Source organism: Dunckerocampus dactyliophorus, chromosome 12 (assembly GCF_027744805.1).
Source record: "Dunckerocampus dactyliophorus isolate RoL2022-P2 chromosome 12, RoL_Ddac_1.1, whole genome shotgun sequence".
Taxonomy (NCBI): domain Eukaryota; kingdom Metazoa; phylum Chordata; class Actinopteri; order Syngnathiformes; family Syngnathidae; genus Dunckerocampus; species Dunckerocampus dactyliophorus.
Genome location: NC_072830.1, coordinates 4,537,566 through 4,559,594, shown reverse-complemented (window position 1 = coordinate 4,559,594; position 22,029 = coordinate 4,537,566). Strand labels below are relative to the sequence as shown.

At 42.5% G+C, this 22,029-nt stretch overlaps 1 protein-coding gene across 1 annotated transcript in view; it reads right to left on the bottom strand.

The window, feature by feature from the left end:
• Positions 1 to 22,029, bottom strand: part of gbe1b (glucan (1,4-alpha-), branching enzyme 1b) — a 117,292-nt gene that overhangs the window by 75,344 nt on the left and 19,919 nt on the right. The window contains exons 3-7 of the mRNA XM_054794897.1: positions 17,603 to 17,718; positions 14,845 to 14,970; positions 13,577 to 13,712; positions 9,019 to 9,109; positions 5,163 to 5,372 (exon numbers count right to left, since the gene is read on the bottom strand). Coding sequence (XP_054650872.1) covers positions 5,163 to 5,372; positions 9,019 to 9,109; positions 13,577 to 13,712; positions 14,845 to 14,970; positions 17,603 to 17,718 — 679 coding nt within the window. The remainder of the gene's footprint in view (positions 1 to 5,162; positions 5,373 to 9,018; positions 9,110 to 13,576; positions 13,713 to 14,844; positions 14,971 to 17,602; positions 17,719 to 22,029) is intronic.

Sequence of the window (22,029 nt, the reverse complement as noted above, 5' to 3'; positions counted from 1 at the left end):
ACAAGCGCGTACGTTGCACATTCGGATGGATTCAGCAGTTTGGGAAAAGGATTTATCTACTAGGAAAACAAAATGTCCTTCAATATTTTCAAGGGTGTTTGAGCTCCACGCAAATGCTCCGGAAAATTGAAATGAATAATTAATCTTGTTCAATTTATTAGAAAGCAGCGGTACAAGCCTTTTTTGGGGCGGGATAGCAAAAACCTCAAAGTCAACCAGCTGCACAGCTGCAGCTGTATTCACAAGCTGATTTTTCCATACGGAACATTTGGGACGTACGCGTTCCGGCACGCTACATATTGCAGTGTTTCCCATACATTCATGTATTTTTGATTTAAAAAAAATGTGTAATAAATTTGTCACTACCTGTCAGCCCTCGCTCATAAACACATTACAAAAGGGAATTAACGCAGCTTGTCGTTCCTACTCCGTACAGCAGATGGCATCGTTACTCTGCTTCTTAGCACGCCTCATACGCACCTGGTTTGTCAGAAGAAGAAGAAGACCTAGCAGGAGGGATCAGTGTTGCTAACATAGCAACCTTGTAGCTATATTTAGCAAGCACAGTCATCCCTCGTTTATCGCGATTAATTGGTTCCGGACTCGCCAGCGATAAATGAATTTCTGCTAAGTAGGTTTCAATATTAATAAGTGGAATATTTTCATAGTTCGAGCATAGAAAACCTGTGTATGGCTTTCTAAATACGAGTTGTAACATAAGTTAAGCCCTGCAGACATGAAATAACACCCCGATAGTCACCTTTACACTCGTATTATTCTTTGTTTACATCACATTGCGCAGACTATGGGATCTATGGGATAAAAGACAGCTGCTGTTAGCATAGCAAGCTACTGAGCTAACTAGTTAGCCTCTCCAATTTACATATTCTAAATTTAAGAAAGTGTTACAAACGGAGTGGGCAAGAAGGACAAAGAAGCCAAAAGCTTACCACTTCCACACAGATAGAGAATAGAACCTTTTTTTTCCCAATTCAATCTGAGCCATGGCATGTTGGCTCGGCTCTGCTGGCTCAGTAGCCAGTCTCCATGCAGTGTGAAAGGTCATGTGATCTAACGTCATGTCTCATAACATTATTGATGCCTAGTGACCACAATACTACACATAACTTGTCTTTCAATATTTTCTGGCTAATAACAGGCCATAGTCAACCACAAACCAGCCATAATTTATTGTTTACTGTACTTTCCGGACTATAAGTCACACTTTTTTTCAACGTCATTGAATTTATCTTCTAAATGCCTTATATTTGTATTTTACTTCATTTAGCCATTTATGCTAAAAAAATGCTTCACGTAGGCCGAAAATATATACTATTTGCTTAATATTTTGGCTAATAGTAGGCTCTAATCAACCACGAAACAGCATGATTTGTTAATGAATATATTTGTGAAAACCCGTGATAAGGTGAAGCCGTGAAATTGGAAGTGAGAAGCAGCGAGAGCGTTTCACCCCAACCGGCTAGCCTTCAGAATAGAGAAACTTCCACAGCTGGAATTTGAAGTTTTCCCACTGCCATTATGTATTATTTACTGCAGAATGAAAATAAACAAAAAACAATGAAATTGTTATTCAGCAGCTGTGAAAACACTTCCAGCTGGAAGTGATGTTTGCAAAGCCAGGCCTTTGGAATACCGATAGCAGATGTCGTGTTTGCCTCGGAGGTACGTGGACTTAACAAATGAGATCTATCCAAACACGGAGGTCTCCAGTGGAACTTGTGCGGCAAAAGACGACAAAGCAACAAAAAGCACTGAGTGATAAAGATGGCCGAACGGAAGCGACGGAGACTGGGTGGCGGGGAAGCGAAGCAGATCTCCGGCAGGATAGCCGCTATCAGCCGGCGTCTATCAAACTAATAAGAAGACGGCGGTCGTGCTGTGATGGCCGATAGCGACGGCGCTCGATTATAAACAGGCTGCGTTTCACGCTAGCTTTGCCGCTACCCCGCCAGGTGGACTTCTCTCAAACAAAGATGTCCGAATAGACAAACCAGCTCGGTGTGAAGCCCCCGCTGGGCTTTCACAAATGACTCCTCGCGTTCCCCTCCCCCCATCATTGTGGAGCCATATGTCTGCACTGTGTCTAATGAGTGCCGCTGATTGGAGGACACCGCTGTAACTAATGAAAGTGCAACTTTGCCCTCTTCTTATTGCCCCCATGCCGGACACTAAGCACTGCAGAACGTATTGAAAACTGCTGCCACTGACTTCAAATAGGCTTTTTGGACTCCTTTAGGACGCTTATGATCAGGAAGAAGTCTGGCAATGAGGTGAAAATATCAGCATTACGACCAGAACACCAAATCATCATGCATTACCTGTCAGAAAAATATGGAAAATGTAAAAACAAAGCAAGCTTATTGGGTGTGACTGAACGGCTCTTTGTCTCGTGTGACCTTGAACGCATCGCCGCCTATCAGATAGTCTCTGAAAGAAATATATGATAAAATAAAAATGCAGGAATGTCAACTCCCCTCCTGGCCTCATTTATCAGTTTGTTCATACACACTTTAGTTGAATTTAACAACACTTCTCTTATATTGATGATGACACAATGTGCTCTTTTTATTGCTTTACACTCACTTCCTTTGTATTCATTCATGTTGCAGCTGTCGTCATTCGCAAATGCATTCAAAGAAAAAAGCAAACACCGCAAACGCAGGCCTGCCAACATACACTCCTGATCTCAATTTTAAGACCAGGTGAAAAATGGCAAGAATGTACACTTTGCACTGTTGGATCTTAAAAGTAGAAGAAATGAGAGTGAGACAAAAAATGTTTTGAACAAGCAATTTATTGCAAACAAGCATTAAAGTGAAATAAAAATCATAAAAAATAAAATCCATAATAAAAAAATAAAATAAAATGAAAATAAATAATAATAATAATATAATCCCAATGGTAAATTATAATTATGACATAAAAAGGCAAAATTACAAGATAAAAAGTCATAATTATGAGATAAAACATCATAATTAGGATATAAAAAAATCAAAATTATGAGATACTCAAAATTATTAGACAAAATGTCAAAATTATGAGATAAAAAGTCAAAATTATGAGATAAAAAGTCAAAATTATGATAAAAAGTCAAAATTAAGACACAAAAAGTTATAATTACCAGATAAAACATAATTATGACATACAAATATAAATTATGAGATAGTCAATTATAAGATAGGAAGTTACAATTATGAGATAAAATGTCAAAATTGCAAGATAAGTCATAATTATGAGATTAAAAAGTTATAATTATGAGATTAAACATAAATGTGAGATAAAAAGTCAAAATTACGAGATAAAAAGTCAATGAGATAAAACGTAATTACGATATTAAAAAAACAAATAAGATAAAATGTCAAAATTATGATAAAAAGTCGTAATTCTGAAATAAAACATAATTAGGATATTAACAAAATCCAAATGATGAGATAAAAAGTTGAAATTACGAGATAAAAAGTAATATTTATGACATAAAACATAATTATGAGGAAAAAGTCGAAATTACAAGATAAAAAGTAATAACATAAAGTTAAAATCACAAGATAAAAAGTCATAATTACGAGATAAAAAGTCAAAATTATGAAATAAAAAGTCTAAATTACAAGATAGAAAGCCATAATTATGAGATAAAAAGTCGAAATTATGAGATAGTGGAAATTCAAACTGTGCCGCTTTCTTCACTAGAGCTTTCGGCACATGCGCAGTTTGTATCTCATAATTTCCACTTTTTATCTCATAATTGTGATTTTTTTTTCTGCCCCTCAAAAATATGACTTACCATGGGTATATTTTTTTTCTTTTAGTGCCGGAAATGGGCTTCCACAGAAATAGGATGTTCATCAGCTGATCAAAAGTTTAAGAGCACAACCTTTAAAAGCCAAAATCTTAGCAAAGATATGATTGTGCACAGTGGAGGGGGCGCCATCATGATCCTTCAATGGAACAATGGAGCTTCAGGTTGTGCAGGAGCGTCAAACGGAAGATGGCTATGTGGAGATGTTGCAGGGGGCATCCCAATCCCATGACTGAAGGCCCTCGTCTGTGTGGTAATGACTGGCTTTTTCAACAGGACAACGCTGCACTTCACAAAGGACTTCACCCAGAGGAATAAGCTCACTCTTTTAGACCATCCTGCGTGTTTCCCTGTTCTAAATTCAATGGAGACCCTTTGGGGATGGATGGCAAGGGAAGTTTACAAAAATGGACATCAGTTCCAGACAGTGGATGCCCTTGGTGAAGCCATCTTCACCACCTGGAGCAACATTCCCACTAGCCTGCTGGAAACACTGGCATCAAGCATTCCCAAACCCATTTTTCACCTCATTAGCCAGAATGGCACAGCTACTCGTTACTCACTCCTTTTTTCAATATTTAATTTCTATTTTAGTTTCAGAGTTTTTTGAGCTATGGTCTTCAACTTTTGATCAGCCTATTTTACTTTAATTCTTGTTTGCAGTAAAGTTTCTTTTTTTGTCTGACTTTTTGTGCAAAATATAAAATTATTGCAATTTTTCAGCTGGTCTTAAAATTTTGATCAGGAGTGCATGCATGTGTGCGTTTTGGCCGTTGAATATGCTTCGTTGCGCTCCAGGTAAGCATTTTGTTGCACTTCACCCGTTTCAGCTTGGAGTTCAGTCTCTATACGTAGCGTGACGTGCACCTCGAGAAATCCTACCGCACACAATAAAGGCTGTGACTGGTTGGCTTGTAGTACATTACTTCCTGCGTGTATGCAACTGGTTCAGAGGGCAGAAAGACCACCACTGAGAAGAGTTTGTACAGTTTCCGATCTACATTTGAAATAAAAATGAGTGCGGTAACGCATCGATTATTTCCAGCTGCAACAACACTCCCCTTCTCTCTTTAATTACCATTGTTCACTCGATAACAACAAAGCTAGCACTCTAAATAGTTGACGAGGGTTGTGGTTGCTCACTGAGTTGACGTCACACCAAGCACTCGACCCTGACGAAGAGCTATAAAAGCAGGGGCGTCCAAAGTGCGGCCCAGAGGCCATTTGCAGCCCGTGCCTTTGTTTTATTTTTTATTGGCCCATGCCGCATTGTATGAATAAAAACATAAGAGAAAAAACAGAGAACGTGAAAATTGAGATGACATCCAAAACAGAAAGGAAGTACCTGGAGTAATTGAAGAGGCGGCTGTCCCATAGGCTGTGCTCCCCCCGCGGAGGTGAGTGGAAGAAGCACGAGTCAGACCCGTCAAAGCCGTTGAGGCCGTCCTCGGTGTTCTTGGACGCGTGGCTGTGGACGACATCCAGCAGCACCACGATGCCCAACGAATGCGCCACGTCAATCAGCTGCTTCAACTCGTCCGGGTTGCCGTAGCGACTGAGGACACAAATCGAGAGAAATGCATTCATCGCCTTTGATGGCTTCAAATTGCATCAAATTGTACTTCAGCAGTAAGAGTTACGTTAGTGAGTGATAAGAAAATCACTTTCTGTTGTTGTCTTTCTGTTTATTTAGACCACACATACACGCATAATGAAGACATTCTTGTGATTTTCGGAGCATCCGTGAATGTATCCCGCAGTCGTCTTGTGAAAATGAGGAAGTGTCGTTGCCATGAGTTGGAGATAAATATATGGTGTTGGAATTGCACTGCTGTTGATGTTTTCAGGTCAGAATAAAGTTATGAAAGACCGTCAGACTCTCTGTGACTCTGTGGGGACGCAACACTGTTTTTGACAGCCCTACTAAATATCGATCTAAAGATCTATCAACAGGTGGTGCTTGGGTTATGGCGTTCCGTGTTCTTCCCACAAATTAATAAAAAATGTAATCTGGGTCCGTAAACACTAAACTAGTTTCAACATGTGCTGCGGATGAACATGGCGCTCGTTTCATTCGTAGCTACCCGGATTGAGAATCACATCGCTTATTAGTCTACTTTTTGAACTTCATTATGTCTCCCAAGCATAAAACATCACCATGGAAGTGAAAATGAACAAATTATCAAAAGCTCCCAAGAGAGGAGAAAGTCCCACCGATATTAATCTCACAACTGTCGTGACCTTCGTTAAGGATGAAGATTGTAAGGAAGAAGCAGAGCTTGCGTGATAAATTTGTCACTGCAGAGAGAGTAAGTACTCTATGTATGCATGCATGCATTCTTCCATATCTTTCACCAAACTCCTCATATTTTCCGTTCTCCCGCGCTATCGCCGCATCAGCTTCCTCGCCGAGCATCACGCGCGGCACACCAGCATTAGCCGCTTCCCGGTATTCAGGCGTTGAGGTTTTAAATGACACTGAGCGATCAATCATGGGTGAAATTACGCTATATACCTTACACTCGGGGGCTTAGGCTGCACTCAGAGGGGAAAAAGGTGGGGGCGGGGTGGATCTCTGACAGAAGATAAACACTCCGACTAGTCCACCTTTATCGGAGAGTCCCGCCACTCTCTGGATTAACTGGAAATGTGTTTACAGAGAGATTACCGGCGGGGTCAGAAGCGCTAACCTTGATCGGACGCCGCTAGGAAATTGCTGGCTGTGTTGCGTCTTCGTGGTCGTCACCCCGCCCTCCCAGACTCAAATGAAAAAAACTCAGTCAGTTGTGTGAAAATGATGTTTGATTGGTCGATTCACGGCTCGGATGGAGGAGTCCATTGTCATCTCTCCACCTGTCAAGGATCTCCAAGTCTTCAAGGAATATCATTCTGTATGAGAGCCTGCTGGGTTTTTATTATATCAAGATGTCCGCAGTATCTGAGGTCACCATCAAATGATTACAGGTTCATAACCACCTCTCCACTCATGTTCCACTTTCATCCAACCTTGAAACTCCCAGGAGTTATTGTTCAACACGATCCATCTTCAATGTTCTGGCTGAGTTCAGGAGGTTCTCATCCAAGATTTTAGGGTACATGCCCTGTTCATCAGACCCTCAACGCGGTGACGTCTTCCAGTCCCCTTAGTAGTGAAACATCCCCAAAACAGAAGGTTTCCACCACCATTTCTGACAGTCGGAATGGTGTTGCTGGGCTCATTCTCTCCATTTCCCGGCCTCCAAACACATCCAGTCCAGTGGACAGTCCATAGGCAGCATGGGCATCTTATTATATGAAGATGTCCGCAGTATCTGAGGTCATCATCAAACTATTACAGGTTCATAAGCACCTCTCCACCGATGTTCCACTTTCATCCAACCTTAAAACCTTGAGTTACTGTTCTACACGACCCGTGTTCAGTGTTCTGACTGAGGCCTGGAGGTTCAAATCCAAGATTTTTCAATGCGGTGAAGCCTTCCTGTCCCCTTAGCAGAGAAAGAGCCTCAATGCAGAAGGTTTCCACCTCCATTTTTGACAACCTCCAAACACGTCCAGTCCACTAGACAGTCCACGGACGGCATGGCTCAGGTGGTAGAGTGGTCCTCTCCAAACCTAAGTGTTTCCGGTTTGATCCTCCATTCTCCCGTGACCATGTCAAAGTATCATTGGGCAAGTTGCTCCTGATACGTCATCGTCGTTTGAGTACTTTCAAGGTAGAAAAACGTTATATAAAAGAAAATCCATTTACAATTTACTTTAGCTCCATTTCGGTGTCATGTGACCACATCACATTCTCCCAAGAGTCACTCAGGTGACAGTGGCGTGCACCCAATTCTCATTCTCATTCTCTGACATCATGAACCAGCTCCTCCCATGTTATTCTGGGTTGCTCCCTCACCATGGACGTCCAGAGTGAGGGTGACTGACCATTATCTTGTCTTATTATTTCTAGCTTCTTGTTGATAGTCTTCTAAGTCCATTCCGTGTCGCAGACATCAGCTCTTTGGTCTTGCCAATGGTGGTGGAGATGTTTGCATGGAAGAAAGTGTTAAATAAATTGAGATTAGGAGTACTTAACTGAAGAGACAGGACTAATTTGTGGGTTTCATGGACACATAACCCCTCTGTGTGGGTCACAATACGTGCTGGTTGGGAGGGGATCAAATATTTATTTCACTCAAATTGAAATTAATTTCCTTTTCTGGATTTTTTTACATTCTCTCATTACAAATTCTCTGTTAAAATAAACCTACTCTAAAAATTCTGAAACGTTCATACCTTTGTAAGGGGGTACAAAATCAGCAGGGGATGAAGTCCCGAATTCCACCACTCCAAACCAGGGGTGTCTAAAGTGTGGCCCGGGGCCATTAGTGGCCTGCGGCTGTTGTTTTAAATTGGACTGCGGCACGTTGTAAAAGTATAATTTAACATTTAAACTTAGAAAAAAAAAATAATAAATTCAAGTCAAAATATTAAAGTCCTAATTTTACAAGAATAACATGTAATCTAGGAAAAAAGAACATCATTTTAGTAGCATAAAGTTGAAATATTCAAGAAAAAACCTTTTTTAAAGTTGCAATATGACAATCATACAAAACATCATTAACATCATGCAAATAAAGTTGTAATTTTTGGAAAATTAGTTTGTGGAAAGAGTTACATTTCGAGAATGGAATGAAGTCATAATTATGAGAAGAAAATTGACAAGAAAAATGTTCAAGGAGTTTGAAAATAAAAAAAAAACAACAACAGCAAAAATGGGAAAAAAACAGCTGTTATTTTTAAGAGAAAAAATTCAAAATGTTTATTTAAAAAGAGTCTGATTCTAATGAGAAAAAAAGAGAATAAGGAAATAAACTTGTAATATTATGGGAAAAATAATGTAATTTTAGTAGCATAGAGCTGAAGTATTACAAAAAATTATTTTCTAAAAGTCGTAATATTATGAGAAACAAAGAAAACAAAACAATGTCGTAATTTTTGGAAAACTTGGTTGGGGAAAGTTATAATATTATGGGAATAAAGTCCTTCAAGTATGGGAATAAAGTAATAATGTTATGAAAAGAAAAGTTGCATTTTTTAATTTTTCACTGTGTAGCCCTCACTGGAAAAGTTTGGACAACCCTGCTCTAAACCATTATTGTTGACATTGAGCCATTATTGTTAAAAGAGCCAGCTTTCAACCAAGCACAGACACGTACCTGGAAGCCGCAAAGAAGCTGGTAACCTGATAGCCAAAGCTTGCGTAATAGGCGTGCTCCATGACGGCCATCAGCTGAATGCAGTTGTAACCTGGACACAGCACACACATTTAAACCTCCTTCATTATCCAGTGATGTTATCTTCAATGTTTACAACTCGCTCTCATCAAATACAGTCAAACTTTGCTTTCCGTACACCCCAGTTTTTGTATGTATGTATTTCGTCACGTCTGGACTACTGTAATGCACTTTACTCTGGAATAAGCCTCAAAGCACTCTCTCGCTTACAGTTAGTCCAGAACTCTGTGGCACGGCTTTTAACAGGAACCAAAACGAGGGAGCACATCAGCCCAATTCTAGCCTCCTTGCACTGGCTGCCTGCTCATTTTAACAATTCATTTTAAGATTTGATTGTTTGTTTTTAAGGCATTGAATGGGCTGGCCCCTCAATACATCTCGGACCTCATCCAAATTTACAATCCAGCATGCACATTGCGGTCCGAAGGCCAGCTCTAACTAGTGGTACCCAAGACGAGACTTAAGCCAGGGGAGACTGGGCCTTTTCTGTAGTCGGCCCCAAGCTGTGGAACACTCTCCCCCCTCAAGTAAAAACAGCCCCCACAATTGAGTGCTTTAAAAGGGATAGTTCAGATTTTTGGACATGAAGTTGAATGACATCCCCATCAGCAGTGTACTACAGCAATAGTGACTTACCCCCAACCCCCCCACTTGCTCCCGTGAGTCCAATTCCGATCGGATTTCCGTGACGAGGACCATAGTTCCGCTTAGTTGCTGGGTCATTTAAGTAAAGAGTTTGGCTTCTCAAAACATGTGTTCAAAAGACCAATACATTTGCGATATACTCGCCTCTCCGCTCTTGTGCATGTGATGAAGATGCTCGCATCTTCTTCCGCTGTGGAACACACGTAAACAAGATGGCCGCCGCGCTGTTCATCACATACACAAGAATGGAGAGGCGACAGTGGCAGGGATGCGGCAGGATACAACTGTAACGCCGAGCGATTTGTGAGGTCAGATTTTTTTTCAAGGAGGCATTCTTATCATGCAAATGGATTGCTCTTTTGAACGCATATTGTTTTGAGAAGCCAAACTCTTTACTTAAATGACCCAGCAACTAAGCGGAACTTCGTTCATTGTCACGGAAATACGACCACAACTGGACTAGCGGGACCAAGTGGAGGGCGTAAGTCACTGTTGATGTACTACACTGCTGATGGGAATGTCATTCAAATTCATGTCAAAAAATCTGAACTACGCCTTTAAGTTTTGTCTTAAAACCCACTTTTATTCTCTGGCTTTTAACTCGACATGAGTTGTGTGGTCCTCTGTGTCTTTTATTCTTTTTTTTTTAGTTTTAATTGGTTTTATTTATTCCAGTTTTTATTTTTATTTTTACCTACTTCTTGTATTTATTGCTTTTATTGTTATACTTTTTAAAAATATATTTTTTATGTTTTAAATGTCCATCCATCCATTTTCCTCCGCCTAACCAGGTCCAGATGACGGGGGCAGCAGTCTCAGTAGGGAAGCCCAGACTTTCCGGTCCCGGGCCACCTCCTCCAGCTCCACCAGGAGGACACCAAGGCATTCCCAGGCCAGCTGTGAGACCTAATTTCGCCAGCATGTCCTAGGTCTGCCCCGGGGCCTTCTCCCGGCTGGGCATGCCCGAAACACCTCACCAGGGAGGCGTCCGGGAAGCATCCGGACTCGATGCCCGAGCCACCTTAACTGGCTTCACTCCATGTGAAGGAGCAGCGGCTCTACTTTGAGCCCCTCCCGGATGACTGAGCTCTTCACCCAATCTTTTAGGGTGAGTCCACCCACCCTACGGAAGAAACTCATTTCAGCCGCTTGTATCCGCAATCTCGTTCTTTCGGTCACAACCGAAAGTTCATGACCATAGGTGAGGGTGGGAACATAGCCTGACTGGTAAATTGAGAGCTTTGCCTTACGTCTCAGCTCTCTCTTCACCAAGTCCACAAAGCACGTGTAGACCGGTTGGGCAAACTCCCAAGTACCCTCAGTACCCTCGCAAGGGTGTAGAGCTGGTCCAGTGTTCCACGACCGGGGCGAAAACCACATTGCACTTCCTTTAGCCGAGGTTCGACTAACGGTCGTACCCTTCTCTCCAGCACCCTGTAATAGACTTTCCCAGGGAGGCTGAAGAGTGTGATCCCCTATAGTTGGAACACACCCTCCGGTCACCCGTCTTGAAAAGGGGGACCACCACCCCGGTCTGCCAATCCAGAGGTACTGTTCCCGACTTCCACACAATGTTGAAGTAACGCGTCAGCCAAGACAGTCCCTCAAAATCCAGGGCCTTGAGGAATTCAGGGCGAAACTCGTCCACCCCCGGAGCTTTGCCACTGGGGAGCGTTTTGACTATCCTAGATACCTCAGCCATGGTGATGGAACTGTCCGCATCCGTGTCAAACGCTGCTTCCTCTATGGAAGGTATGTCAGTGGGATTGAAAAGGGCCTCAAAGTATTCCTCCCACCGTCCAACTACGGTATATCCTCAGTCGAGGTCAGCAGGCCCCCGTCCCCCCAACCCCACTGTAAACAGTGTGGACCAGGCACAGCTTCCCCTTTCTGAGGCGTCGAACGGTTTGCCAGAACCACTTCGAGGCCGACCGAATGTCGAGCTCCATGGCCTCACCGAACTCCTCCCACACCTGAGTTATTATGTTTTATTTTTTAAATGCCTTTGTTTTTATTTGATTTACTAGTTTTTAACTGTAGTAATTTGTGCTTTTACTTATTATTTAAGATTTTCCTAGTCTGTGCAGCACTTTGGAAACAGTGTTTATAAAATGTGCTATATAAATACACTGGATTGGGTTGGGTTGATTTGGTTTTCGCCAGAAGTTTTTGCAAAAATTTGGCTTCAGTTTTCGTACGCCGTCTTGCTTTTCATACAATCTTTACTACTACAGTAATCCCTCGCCACTTTGAGCTACGAATTTTGCGGCTTCTCTCTATTGCGTTTTTTCACAAATAAAGTCGTATCTCCCAATATTGAGGTTCAATTATCACTCCCTCACTATATCGCAGTTTTTCAGATATTAATTAATGATTGCTGTTTCGTGTTAGACTATGAAACCTATTGAAATGCAAGTGATATGTAGCAACTAGGTGGCAGTAATGTTACATGGATGACACATCCTTCCTTATTACATTACCTTACCTTGCACTCGATGTAGCCAGCCATGCCAAATTACGACTGTAATGGCAAAAACCGAGGATCCACTGTACATTATGTCAGACCACAAAACATCCCGTCAGGATGATCGTTGTGCTTCGTCATCCTGAGGAGCATGATGCCGCTGTCTACCCGTGTGGCCTCATTTCCTGCAGTGACCGCAGAGCTTGTTCTTCCTGGTGATTTGCAGGATGTCAGCCGACGGGACACACGCATAATGACAACATCATCTGGAAGCGCGCCGCAGCTATTTGGACATGTGCATTTCGACGTGCTCGTTCTGGAGATGGTCTCCGAGCCAGCCAGGCTCCTCTTGTCATGACACGCGCATGCTAAAGACGAGTCGTGTCTGCTGGGAGATACCAGCTACGAGAGTCCGGAGGTCACGTACGACATCTCCACACGACCCTAGGAGAGCGCGGCCATGAGTAAGACAACAAGAGGCTTTTAAGCCGTCGCCACTGAGCGTTCCAGAGGGAAGCCCTGCGGTTATTTTCCATAGTCGTGTGGCGCCCAGCTTAGCGTCTTCTCATGTTAGAGAGAGAAAACAAAAACAAGGTTTTCTAAGGGACTGTGTGACAGCACCGGGGTGAGAGGATTATTTAATACACACACACATACACGTTTTGGTGGGGAAATCAAAATGGCAAGCAAAGGCAGACGGAAGAGGGTGGGTTTTTTTGCTTTGTTTTTTTCAGCCTCCAGCCACATCCGATTGGGAATTCCTGGAGCTGCAGCAGGTAGATTGTTTGACAGCAGCCTGACGGAAACGGGGGAAAAGCATTTATCAGATGGCTCCTGGTGCTATCTGTGCATTCGAATAATGTCTGTGCAGCGGGCGGCAAAATAAAACCACGTCTGTTATCATTTGCAAGAAGCTGAATTTTCAATCTGCTCCATAAGGATGAAATTGCATTCAAATGCATGATAGCTAAAAAAAAAAAAAAAAAAAAAAAAAAAAGTGGAGATAGTTGTGGAAAACAATCACGCCTATCATTTAGCCAGGCAAATAAAACACATTTTCTTTAGTAGTTTAATTAAAGCTGTGAGCGACAATATGTCCTTCCAGACGGCCATGAGGGGAAAATGTTGATGAATGAGTTTTTCAGTTCAGATGTCACTGTGGGCAACTTTTTCACCAACAGCAAGACATGAATACAAAACTCTGAGCTAGTTCGTGTCCTCGAGGCTGCCATCAATGAAAGTGCTCCCTCTGTTATTGGATGACGCAACGCGAGCTAGACTTTTAATAAAGCCTACAGAGACAAATTGTACCAAGGTATTAATAAGCAGCCCTGCAAGTGATGGAGCGTCAAAGTGTCGGGCTCGTCTTACCCAGGTCCTTTATACGCGGCAGCACGTTGTTTGTGAAGTTGACGTACGACGCGATCTTGCCCTCCGGCGAAGCGATGCCCACGTGGGCCTCGTAGATCCTCAGGTGCGTAGGTTTCAGAGGCCGCGGGTGGATGTGCTGAAGAGGAGACCAAAAGTCAGCAAAAACATCCTCGCGGAACCACAAAGTCTGCTGGTGCGTGAATCAGTCTGTCATTACGCAACACATTTGTTTGGGCTAACGCAACCATGGCTACCCAGCAGCCACCTTTTACGTGAAAAAACGTGATGCTACTTGAGCAGATAAACCACTGAAAAAGTCATTATTATTATTATTATTATTATTATTAAATAGTTAAAGGAAAACTGCATTTTTTTTGGAATGCTACCCATCATCCACAATCCTTACCTATTCCATCTTCCGAAAAAACCTCCAAAAAGCGTCAACAACGCTCCTTTTACATAATGTGACCTGCATATTAACCAAGCTAGAGCGATATTGTTATTATTATTGTTATTAACATTGTTACGCCCAAGAACTACGTTATTGGCATAGTGACACCTCGCCACACCACACCGGCTAGCTATTTACCAAATAGTAGCCATGCCAAAATGTTGTGTTGTTGCTGGATGTTCACAGTATCCGAGTGATACTGTAAGTTTGTTTTCTTTTCCAAAAGAGGAAGGTTTAAGACAAGATTGGATGAAGAAATTGCAGAGAACGAAAGACAGACGCCCACGAGTTGTGTTCTTTGTGGTGATCATTTCACTGGCGACTGCTTTGAGCGAACACCTTTACAGGAAGCATTTGGCTTGTACGTTACGGTATAAACGCACGTTGAAAATGGATGCTATTCCGCCGTTACACGGGAAAACAACAAGACAAGATGAACGACCACCATGTCAAAGTTGTCACAAGACAGTAAGTTGTGTGTTGTTTACATAATGTCTTCTAAACACTATTCCACGATAGCGACGAGACTGCAACACATTATACATGTTGTGTAAATATTTTTTTGACAGCCGTATGTTTACTGGGCGAAATTCACTGCATGACGAAGTATACTTCCTGTCCCTCACTTAATGCGTACAGTGTGGAAAATCTTGCACCGCACCAGGTGTTCCGAACCGAAAAACTCTGATTAGCGTTACGCCCTTACTTCCAAACTATGCAACCTTTTCTACTTCTATTGTTCTGCACAACAGACAACTTTCCACCATGAAAGAGTGAACAGCTATGGTTGGTTCTCGGTAAGAACCCAAAAGCTTACAATGTACGGGTGCGGGGGATCCCAGTGAATCCAGTCGTAAATGACACCTTTTTCCTCCTTGGTCACATATTTTGCCCACGGCGAAATCCGATAGAGACGCTCTCCTTCCTTGGTGTGAACCACCACCTGGTAAAACAAAGACGACACACTGTGGACTATGCAGAGACAAGTCTCGAAAGACAGTGGTAGGAGAAGACCGCTTTAGGTTGCACACTGTTGAAAAAGACACGAGACATTAGTACTGGCGGTCCTCGTGCTACGGCGTTTGCCTTCATGATGCCAAGTGAAAGTGTAAATCAAAGTGAAATCAGACAGGGTAAAATGCTCAAAAAGTCGCGAAATCAACATCTGGTCCGAGCCGCTCAAACGCAGCAACCATCATGAAGGCTAAAGATGTTATCTTTGAACATCTGAAAGGATCTGCTCCTATGAAATGGACAGTGATAACTAAGCAGCATAGTGCTATCATTATTGAGACTGCCTTGGCACTTTCGGTACTTAGTGCTACCTTGCTAGGTGCTCCTACTGTATGCTAACAGTTAGAATTTTAGCTATTTTACTCATGTCTAAATGCAAATACATGCATGGCATGATGTACAGTACGAACACTATAGAACTACCTTGGCAATTTAGCATGCTTACTGTTAGCATGATGGCACTTTAGCTATTTTACTCATGTCAAAATGCAAATACATGCATGGCATGATGTACGGACATTGTAGAACTAATTTGGCACTTTCATGATTTTGCAAATACATGCATGGCATGATGTACGGACACTGTAGAACTGCCTTGACACTTTCATGACTTAGCATGCATACTGTTAGCACGATAGCTTTTAAGCTATTTTACTCATGTCTAATTGCAAATACATGCATTGCATGATGTACGGACACTATAAAACCTTTGAGACTTAGCATGCTTACTGATAGCATGATATCACTTTACCTATTTTACTCATGTTAAAATGCTAACTTATACATGGCATGATGTCAGCACAGTATAAAAATGTCTTGGCACATTTTGTGCTTAGTGTTATGTTGCTAAGTGCTAACATGCAAACTGTTGGCATGTTTAGCGGTTTAACCAATATGTTTGTATTAAATTGCATACATTTACATGGCATGATGCAAAATCATGACAGAAATGCACTTTTGGTGCTTAGCACTATCTTGTTAGGTGCTAGCTTTAGCGTTTTGAGATCATGTTGAGATTTTGCACTTAAGCAACCATCTGTACAAGCAAGAGATGTTGCCATTATATCATATTGTATCCACGCAGGTTGTTAGCATGTTCGCTGTTTGCATGCATGATCAGTGAAAGATAAAAACATAAACATGTAAAAATTGTGGGGGTTTTTGACAGTGGTACATGTTTGCTGTACATTTTACCTGTGTTATCACATATTTAGCAATTGTTACCCACTTCTGGTGAATGAGATGTGAGTTCTGGGGACAAAAATGCCTATTTTTGGAAATAAAACAAAAATGTGAACCAAAATCTGTGAATTTGCGTGGCTGTAAATGCTGTAAATGTTAACAAACCAAAACAATTGAACCAACTGTGTAGCTTGATGATAACATAGTTTTTAGGAATAGGAGAAAATGAGAATTGGGAAAAGCAACCCATCGATTTTGTGGTGTTACACGCAGCATGTGTTTTACCCCCCCCCCACAGAGCCCAGCTAATTCTGGCTGCTCTGGTGCAGTAATGACCAGCGCCACCTGCCTGAGAGCTGCGGGCCAGACCCCCCTCTGGCCTTGTTTTCATTACCGCCAGGCCTCCTGGGGGTCGGCCGCCCGCTCCCCCACTCGACGTCCTTCACAACATACAGGATTAGGGAGCGATAGTTTTGCAAATGGAGTGGCGTTCAGGTAGTCCTTCACTCAAATTGGCCGGCATGAGACGCATTAGAGACAAATCACGGCACTGAGGGGCTGGCGTGACTCGTAAAAAACAAGTCGGAGGCAGGCAATGTGCGACATGCTAGGTGGGGGTGTTTAATCACTTCAATAATACTTTGGCAAGCATCATAGAGAGCAAGTGCTGCACCCACAATGCTTGTTTATGGAGACAAATTGGGCCGGGGAACAAAGGGGACGGAGGGCGAGCGGCTCCACATTAGAGAGAACGGCGCGAGGCTTTGACGAGGGAGCGCGAGGGAATTTGTTTTAAAGCAGAGTTGGCGGCGAGGCGGCCATTGACGGGCAGCAGGGGGTGCAGACGGGGAGGGGGCGCGTGCCAGCGCTTCCATCTGCTTCTTATCGTCCTGAAACTGACCTCCGCTGACAATGGGAGCAAAGTCCAGGAGGTGCAAGCGGTGGTGACCCGGTCCCAAGGAGAGTAGCGCCGCGATGCCTTCCCGTCCACGGCTGGCATCTCATTTGAGGATTATTTGTCATCCTCGCGGCTCACAATGCAAAGCAGGAGGTGTGTGTTTTGCATTTAACCTTGATGAATTTTTCACAAGAGCTAAAAACCAATCATCTCCAGCCACGGTGGGTCGTGTTGTGCGTAGAACAAACAGACGTCCTGCGGGAGCTGAAATGAAAACAAGCCTCGGCGGCGCACATGCCGTAATCTCCCTTCTGTTCGCCGTTCGTGGCTCCGCGCCAGCCTTTCGCCCTGCTTACGGAACACGGCGGGGTAGGGGAGGGCGCGCTCGCGGCACAGCTGCCTGCCCACGTGGAGCTACGGCGGAAACACGACACCCCGCTGAGGGCGTGAAAGTCGGCGTGAAGATGCTGCAGTTCCCTACCTTGAGCTTGGTGTTGTGATCCACAGCGGGAGAGCCGTCACGCCTGGGCGGGAGAATCAGATCCCACTTGCCATAATCTCTCTTGGTGTACGGGTGGGAGAATTTGTCCCAGGCATCTAGGAGGAGATTCAAACACAAACGTGAGCGCCGGGGGATCGACTCGAGCACAGAAAACACCAAATTCTGCTTCAACGGGGTCAAGCACCTGCATGGATTACCATCCACCAGAAATACGTCCCATGCACTCCTGAAGGCCTGCAACAAATACATTTGGCACTACCTGTTTGCCCACGGTCATAAACGCATTACAGTACTTCCTCACCACTTTGCACTTTGCAGGTCCACTCTATCACAAGTTTAAAAAAATATATTCATTAATAAATCATACTGTTTAGTGGATGAATACGGTCTTTTATTAGTCTAAAAATATGCATATTCAAGCAAGTTTTACTTATTGGCTAATTTAATGGATAAATGAAGCAAAATATACAAATATAAGGCATTCAGAAGACGCATTCAAGGACGTTGTGATGATGTGGAGCAGGGGTCACCAACGTAGTGCCCGCGGGCACCAGGTAGCCCCCCACGACCAGAACAATAGATGCTAACAAGCCAGTATCAGAGTCGTTCATACCCAACTACAGGGAGCTACACTTCCCTTTGATCGGAGGTGCTAATGGGAGGAGAGGATTAGACCACCACTCCTCCCAGTCTTAGTGTAAAGAAGCAATAGGAGGAGGGTGTTGGCACACCAATTCCGCCCACTCTTACTGTATTTAAGGCCTAGGCTACCAGCACTTATTAGTTCGCTGACGAAGCTCTTCGGATGAGGAGCGAAACGTCCGACACATTCTTCACAGAAGTACAGGTGACGTCTCAAGAAGCCTTTCCCTCGTTGGACAACTCCTGTACGACTGAGAGCCTACACAGACTCCTGTTTGTTTGTTTTTTTATTATAATTTTCCAAATATTTAAACTTTTTTCTTCACTAATTTTCCGACATGTTCTTCTCATAATATTATGAATTTATTCCCACAATAGTATAATTTTGGTTTTGTTCGTTTCACATGATGTTATGACTTTAAAAAAGACGTTTTATCTTATGCTACCAAAATGATGCTATTTTTCCTCACAATATTAGGCGTTATTCTCGTAAAATTACTACTTTTTCCTCTCAATATTTTGACTTTATTCTTGCAAAACTACTGCTGATTTTTCCAATTTTGCTGTTTTTTTTTTTTTTTTTTAAGTTTTCTTGTTAAACTATATATTTCGAATGTGCTGCGGGCAAATTAAAAAGAGCCGCGGGTAAAAATGGCCCCCGGGCCGCACTTTTGATACCTGTGGTATAATGAGGCTATGCCTGAGAATGTAACTTGTCGTTCCAACTCCGTACAGTAGACGGCATTGCAACTCTGCTTCTGAACACAACACATACGCACCAACATTTTCTTTGGTGGGTATTCAAACCCCTCGAGATTCTATTTTTCGAAAAGAAGCGTCAGAAGAAAGTCCTTTTGTATTTCTAAACATACTCCTTCCGCTTTTCATGTTTTTTGGCTGACTTTTTGTCTCACGGCATCCATAAAAATGACCAATTAGGCCAATTATGCATATTAGACGTTGATGTCATCTCGCCCCCACGCCCCCACACCAATCCACAAAATAGATTGCAGTCCTGTGGGAAACACTGGGATGTGATACGAGCATTGGGACACATCTCCTAATCAATTCCTAATCGATCAGGGGCCGGTCTGGACCCTTTGCTCCCAATCAATCACAAATGGACAGAAAAACCCACAAACACTTTGAAAATGTGTTGAATGTCTTCCCAGAAGAGTGGAAGCTGGACAAGAGCGCCATAGTTTCCTGTCTTAGCCCAATATTCTCTCCATTTTGTGAGTCAGTGACGACTACAGCACATCATTTTCCATCATAATAACAATAAAAAGTGTCAGTAATGGTTTTGTCTTCCGCTACTCCTGATCCCGCATTGCAAACTCAGCCACTGGGGTATTTCATTATTTTGGATTGCTAATGAAATAATGAAGAGTTACTTCCTGCCACTTTGCTATTGGCCAAAGGGTCTCCCCAAGCAGGTCCTCTTTATTTCCATTGGTCCTCCAGCATCTTACGTAATGTGCTGGCTTCATAAAAATGCACAAAATGGCCACTTAACCGCTCGGTGAATCAAAGATCCTGCTGATAGCACATTAACGGGACCTGAAGGGCTGAAGGGAATATTTTAGGACGCTGAACATTCATCAGAGGCAGCGTTTCAGTCTAGGATGCTTTTTCCCCCTCTCTCTCTCACTCTATAATTCATAACTGCTTGTCCTTGATGAGCGGAAAACAACAGCAGGATGTAAAGTGACCCCACACACTTGAAGTTGTATGTGATTTATAGCCTAGGTGCACGAGTGCTGCTGCTGCTACAGCACAAGCGTCGATGATGAAAGAAAGAGGAATCAAATAAAACGACGTGGCCGTGTAATCTCTCACAAGAGGGAATGCTGGAATAAGACAGTCCTGGAGGGAGATGATTGGCACTGAATACAGAAAAAGGCTGTATTTTTTCATGGGTTTTTCTTTTTAGGTTGGTAAAAAAAAAAAAGATTAGGTTTATCTATTTACGAACAAATACGAGCTTAACGCTTGCTAGAATGCGCTCAGTTTGGATTTGGTCGGCTCCAAGTGGGATATTTCCCAGCGATCTTGTAGGAATTAGTGATGATGGATGTTACCTTCAACGTGTTGTAGACTTAGCAGGTTTGAAAAAGATGGTTTTCGTTATTTTTCTCAGGCTGCTTTGCCTCCCCTTGAAGTCTTCTGGCGGTTCTGACCTTTGAACTTGACTTCCTTAGCTAATTTAGGGTGTACTCACATGATGTTCAGTAGAAATGTAGAATGAATGTTGAAATATCCAAGAGATGTGTTGAAATCTACCGTATTCACCGATTGAGGATCGCACCAGCAACCACCTGGTTGGGAAACGACCACACTACAACCTGAGCCATGCCACCGTGCACAGAATAAGCAGAATGGTACACGCAATGTTACATGTAAAATCAATTTCCACCAATAGAGGGCAACATTGACATTTCCCATTCATTTTCAATGGACAAATTGCAGAAAATATTGAATTCTAGCAAACATGGGAATTCTTTTAGAAAAGTCTTATAGACAGCCTACATGCCCTGAATGAGCTGACTTAAAAAGGTGGAATTTGAATTGTTGAAAAGTAAAAATGCAGGCTGAATGTAAAAATAAGTTGAATGATTACAGTGGGATCGAGGATCGAACCAGCAACCATCTGACTGGGAAACAACCATTCTACCTCCTGAACCATGTCACCCTGTAGAACTGGCAGAAATAATGATTTCCCACCAATAGCGGGTGCCAGATAAATTGCTTACTCATTTTCTATGGGGAATAAGTAAAAACACAGAGTGAATGTTGAAAAGTATAAAAAAGTTGAATGATTAAGGCTGGATCGAGGATCGAACCAACAACTACTACCATCTACCAACATCTACCATCTACCTCCTGAGCTCTGTCACCTGTAGAACGAACAGAATGTTACAGTCATGGAAAATGTAAAATTATTTTTCCACCAATATGGGGCACCAGATAAATTGCCCATTCATTTTCATTGGAAAAATTGTCACTCAAAATATTGATTTCTGGCAAATGTGGATTTTTTTTTTAGAAAAGTATTGACAGACAGCCTACATGTCCTGCATGAGCTGACTAAAACACGTTGGAATTTCAAATGCTGGAGGGTAAAAATGCATTCTGAATGTTGAAATGTATAAATAAGTTGAATAATTACAGTAGGATAGACGATTGAACCAGCAACCAATCTACCTCCTGAGCCATCTCACCCTGTAGAACAAGCAGAAATACGGCCTGAGCCATGCCACCATGCACAGAATAAGCAGAATGGTACATGTGTGTTACATGCAAAATGAATTTCCACCAATAGAGGGTGCCAGAAAAATTGCCCATTCATTCTCAATGGGGTAACTGTCAGAGAAAATATGGAATTACAGTAAAAGTGGGAAATATTTTTGAAAAGCCCTGATAGATAGCCCACATGTCCTGAATGAGCTGGTGGAATTTGAAACGTTGGAAGGGAAAAATGTAGACTGAATGTTGAAATGTAGAAATAAGTTGAATGACTACAACAGGATCGAGGAACGAACCAACAAACATCGGGTTGGGAAACAACCACTCTACCACCTGAGCCTTGTCACCCTGTAGAACAAGCACAAATATTTTTTTTTTTTCCCCATTCATTTACAATGGCGAAATTGTCACAGAAAATATGGAATTACAATAAAGGTCGGACTTTTTTAAAATATAGATAGCCTGAGCTTACTAAAAGCATCAGAATTTGACATGTTGGAAAATAAAACTGTAGCGTG